The sequence below is a fragment of the Microtus ochrogaster genome, linkage group LG5 (assembly GCF_000317375.1).
Source record: "Microtus ochrogaster isolate Prairie Vole_2 linkage group LG5, MicOch1.0, whole genome shotgun sequence".
Lineage (NCBI taxonomy): Eukaryota > Metazoa > Chordata > Mammalia > Rodentia > Cricetidae > Microtus > Microtus ochrogaster.
The window spans coordinates 38,872,325-38,876,478 of NC_022031.1; the positions used below are offsets into that span (position 1 = coordinate 38,872,325).

General features: G+C 49.4%; 1 protein-coding gene across 2 annotated transcripts in view; it reads left to right on the forward strand.

Annotated features, from left to right (window-relative positions):
- Window positions 1-4,154, forward strand: part of Npr2 (natriuretic peptide receptor 2) — a 19,874-nt gene that overhangs the window by 15,035 nt on the left and 685 nt on the right. For both annotated transcript variants that reach the window (XM_005362093.2, XM_026786619.1), the window contains 7 exons: window positions 105-260; window positions 504-672; window positions 816-962; window positions 1,420-1,543; window positions 1,687-1,755; window positions 3,577-3,751; window positions 3,822-3,920. In XM_005362093.2, the coding sequence (XP_005362150.1) occupies window positions 105-260; window positions 504-672; window positions 816-962; window positions 1,420-1,543; window positions 1,687-1,755; window positions 3,577-3,751; window positions 3,822-3,920 (939 nt within the window). The remainder of the gene's footprint in view (window positions 1-104; window positions 261-503; window positions 673-815; window positions 963-1,419; window positions 1,544-1,686; window positions 1,756-3,576; window positions 3,752-3,821; window positions 3,921-4,154) is intronic.

Here is a 4,154-nt window from a genome sequence, read left to right on the forward strand (position 1 = left end):
GGAGGCTGGGAGAGGTAGACCAGTAGCAGCAACATGGGAATGAGCCCAGGTGGAACCCAGGAGCCCTTTTTAGGCAAACTAGCCAGTCTGTTTACTCTTTGCAGAGAAGCTGTGGACTGCCCCCGAACTGCTTAGTGGGAACTCCTTGCCAACCACAGGCATGCAGAAGGCAGATGTCTACAGCTTTGCCATCATCCTACAGGAAATAGCACTCCGCAGTGGGCCTTTCTACTTGGAAGGCCTGGATCTCAGTCCCAAAGGTAAGAATCCATTGCTAGCTGGGCAGTGGTGGCTCATGCCTTTAATCCCAGTACTCGGGAGGCAGAAGCAGGCAGATCTCTGTGAGTTCAAAGCCAGCCTGGTCTATAAGAGCTAATTCCAGAGCATGCTACAAAGCTATAGAGAAACCCTGTCTTGAAAAAAAAAAAAAGAATCAGTTTTGCTTTACACCCTCTTTGGCTAGGGGAATCTTGTTCTTCATCCAAATTTTCTGTCACCCTCAGAGATTGTCCAGAAGGTTCGAAATGGTCAGCGGCCATATTTCCGGCCAAGCATTGACCGGACACAACTGAATGAAGAGTTAGTTTTGTTGATGGAGAGATGCTGGGCCCAGGACCCAGCGGAACGTCCAGACTTTGGGCAAATCAAGGGCTTCATTCGCCGGTTTAACAAGTGAGTGGCACGGAGGCTCCCAGGGACAGAACCCTTATCATGCTTAGTGGACGAGGCTGGTGGATCCCAAGGGTGGGTTGAACCGGAAGTCCTGCTGGTCTTGAGGACCTCAGAGCAGGTGTCATACCCTGGCTTCCCTGCAGGGAGGGAGGTACGAGCATTTTGGACAACCTCTTGCTGCGCATGGAGCAGTATGCCAATAACCTGGAGAAGCTGGTGGAGGAGCGCACACAGGCATACCTAGAGGAGAAGCGCAAAGCTGAGGCTCTGCTCTACCAAATCCTACCCCAGTAAGAGCTTTTCCCCCCTTTCCAAAACTTCCTTGGGTTCTGCCTCATCCACCTCCTGAGAACTCTTTTGTGATCCTGGGACCCCTACAATGCTGCCTCTTGCCAGAGTGAGCCCTCCTGGCTGCAGGCTGAATGCTCTCCCTCCTGTGTCTTCAAAGGAGCTGTGCAGCCTCGTTCTGCTCCCCATCCCTACTTCTTAGGGTCCTGTTCTTCCTTGCCCTTGTCTCAGCAAGTGTGCACAGAACAAGTCCAGCTGGAACCGCTTAGCCCCACGTGGGTCCCCTCACAGCTCCCCACCGCTTGTGCACCCTACTGTGCACCAGGCGGCGTCTTCTCAGCCCTTTCCTTTTCATCCACCAAAGCCAGCTTTCACACTACAGCTTGGCTGGGCTGCAGTCACACACCCTGTCCTCCTCACTGCCTGGAGCTGGGCTGAAGGTGGCCCCATGTTTCCTAGTTCCGTGGCAGAGCAGTTAAAACGGGGAGAAACTGTCCAGGCAGAGGCTTTTGACAGTGTTACCATCTACTTCAGCGACATCGTGGGCTTCACAGCGCTGTCGGCAGAGAGCACGCCTATGCAGGTGAGAGCTGGGGGAGAACGGGGGTGGGGGGGACTGGGCTCCCCACTGGACTAGTCGGCTCTAGAGCGCTTTTATCCTTCAGCTAGAGGATTATTAGGAACGTGGACACACAATTCAGAGCCTCTGCTTTCCCATCCTGTTAGGTGGTGACACTTCTTAATGACCTTTATACCTGCTTTGATGCCATAATCGACAACTTTGATGTCTACAAGGTGAGAGCTGGAGCCGGTTTCCTAACCCCCCCATACCATAGCCACTCCACAGTCAATGCTCCCCAAGTTTCCCGCATCCTGGTGTTCTTTAGTGGATTTGATTCCGGCAAACAAGGACACTCGGATCTGACACCTGTGATTCTCAGGGTTCCCTAATCAAAGCATGCTTTAGTTCCTTTCTCTCTGGGGCATTAATACAGACACCTGCCAGAATGTGGGCACGGATTGACTGTGGGGTGAGGGGCAGGACACAAATACATGTTATACAGCTCTTTGTTAAAGTCGTTGAGTTGGCTTAATTGTCTTTGGAAGTAAAAATGTACTGGGTTTGAATACTGATTTTCTAGATAATTATGTGGCCTTAGACAGGTATCAGGGTTTCTCTGAGCCTCAGCTGTTGCAGATTAGGTGTATGAAAACCATTGGGCTGGTGAGATGGCTCAGTGGGTAAAGGTTCCAAGTCTGATAACTTAGGTTCCTTCCCTGGAATTTATGTGATGGAAGGAGAGAACTGACTCCCATAGGTTGTCTTCTGACTTCTTTGTGTGTGTGCACATGCACACAAAAGTAAATGTGAGAAATAGAGGTCTTAAAAGTGCCTAACGTTGAGTATGGCATATGGCAGATAAAAGTGCTGGGTGTGGTGATACCTGCTTGTCATCTCAGTATTTAGGAGGCTGGGACAAATGGATCGCAAATTTAAGGTCAGCCCTGGCTACCCAGTGAGACGATATCTAAACATAAATGAGGATATTAAAAGCTTACTCTACCTTCTCTGATGTTTCCCTAACAAAACGGCTGCAAACCCTTTACCCAAATTTATCAATTGCTTTTATTTCCTCCTATTTATTTTAGATGTCTTCCCCCTCCCTGGAGTATTTGTGAACCAAACCCACAGCTTTCCCCATGCTAATCTATTCTGCTACTTGGCACCATTCCAGGTCCTCTTTTATTTAAAAAAAAAAAAAAAACAAAACTCATCTAATTATTATGGAAGCCGTTTGAGAGGAAGTTTTAGACACAGTACCCCTCTAATCCCTAAATACTTAGTGTGGGCTCCCTGCAAGCTTCACTGTGCACCCTAGGTTTGGTACAGTTATCAAAGTCAAGTGGCTACTTCTTCCCTCTGACAGACAGGCTGCCTGGTCCCTGTTACTGAGCCTGGTTTACCTTCTTTAAGCCATTGGGTTCTTTGGATTAGGATCCCACTCCTGCCATTTGTTCAGCAGATGCCCCTGAGTGTTTATCAGGTCCTGGGGGTAGCAAGGAGGAATTAAGTATTCCCCAACTGACTTTCTCTTATCCACAGATCCTCAGGACCACGGCAGTAGCTCCTAGTCAATCTGGCCAATCATGGCCTCCCAGGCTGTCAGGGTGACTCCTGGCCGCGTCCATCTTATCTCCCTCTCTCACTCCCATCAACGTAGCTAGAGATAATCTCTTAAAAAGTTTTATTGCTGGGTGGTGATGGCACATGCCTTTAATCCCAATACTTGGGAGGCAGAGACAGGTTTGAAATCAGCCTGGTCTACAGAGCAAGGTCAGGATAGGTTCCAAAAGCTTCAGAGAAACCCTGTCTCTGAAAACAAATAATAATAAAAAAGTTTTATTATTTCACTTATCTTTGTGCATCTATGTGAATATATTCCATGTGTGTGCAGTTGCCAAGGGAGGCCAGAAGATGTCATAGCCCTGAAACTGTTACAGGGGATTTGAACTGTTATGGGTGTGCCGGGAACTAAACTCAGGTCCTCTGGAAGAGTAGCCAGAGTTCTAACTACTGAACCTACAGATGACCTTTTAATTTTCCCTCTAAATCAGGTGGAAACCATTGGGGATGCCTACATGGTGGTATCTGGCCTTCCAGGCCGAAATGGTCAGCGCCATGCACCAGAAATTGCTCGTATGGCCCTAGCATTATTAGATGCAGTGTCTTCCTTCCGCATCCGCCACCGACCCCATGACCAGCTGAGGTTACGTATAGGCGTTCATACTGGTAAGGCTGATTCTCACCCAGCCTTAGGGTCTACTTGTCCAGGTCTCTCCCAACCAGCTTGTTTTCATAGGGCCGGTCTGTGCTGGGGTTGTCGGTCTGAAGATGCCCCGGTACTGTCTTTTTGGAGACACAGTTAACACTGCTTCTCGGATGGAGTCTAATGGTCAAGGTGAGGACATCAGCCTTTCCCTCCAACCCTGACCTGGATCTGTCTTGCTCCTTTCTCCTTTCTGGAGTTCCTCACGTCTCTCAGAGCTGGAGAGTTCTTAGGTGCCCTGCCCTTGGGCATATATTGCCTCTTATAAGTGTGCATTGGGAGGGTAGCTGGCTGGGTAAGGTATGCATTGGGAGGGTGGCTGGCTGGGTAAGGTGTGCATTGGGAGGGTGGCTGGCTGGGTAAGGT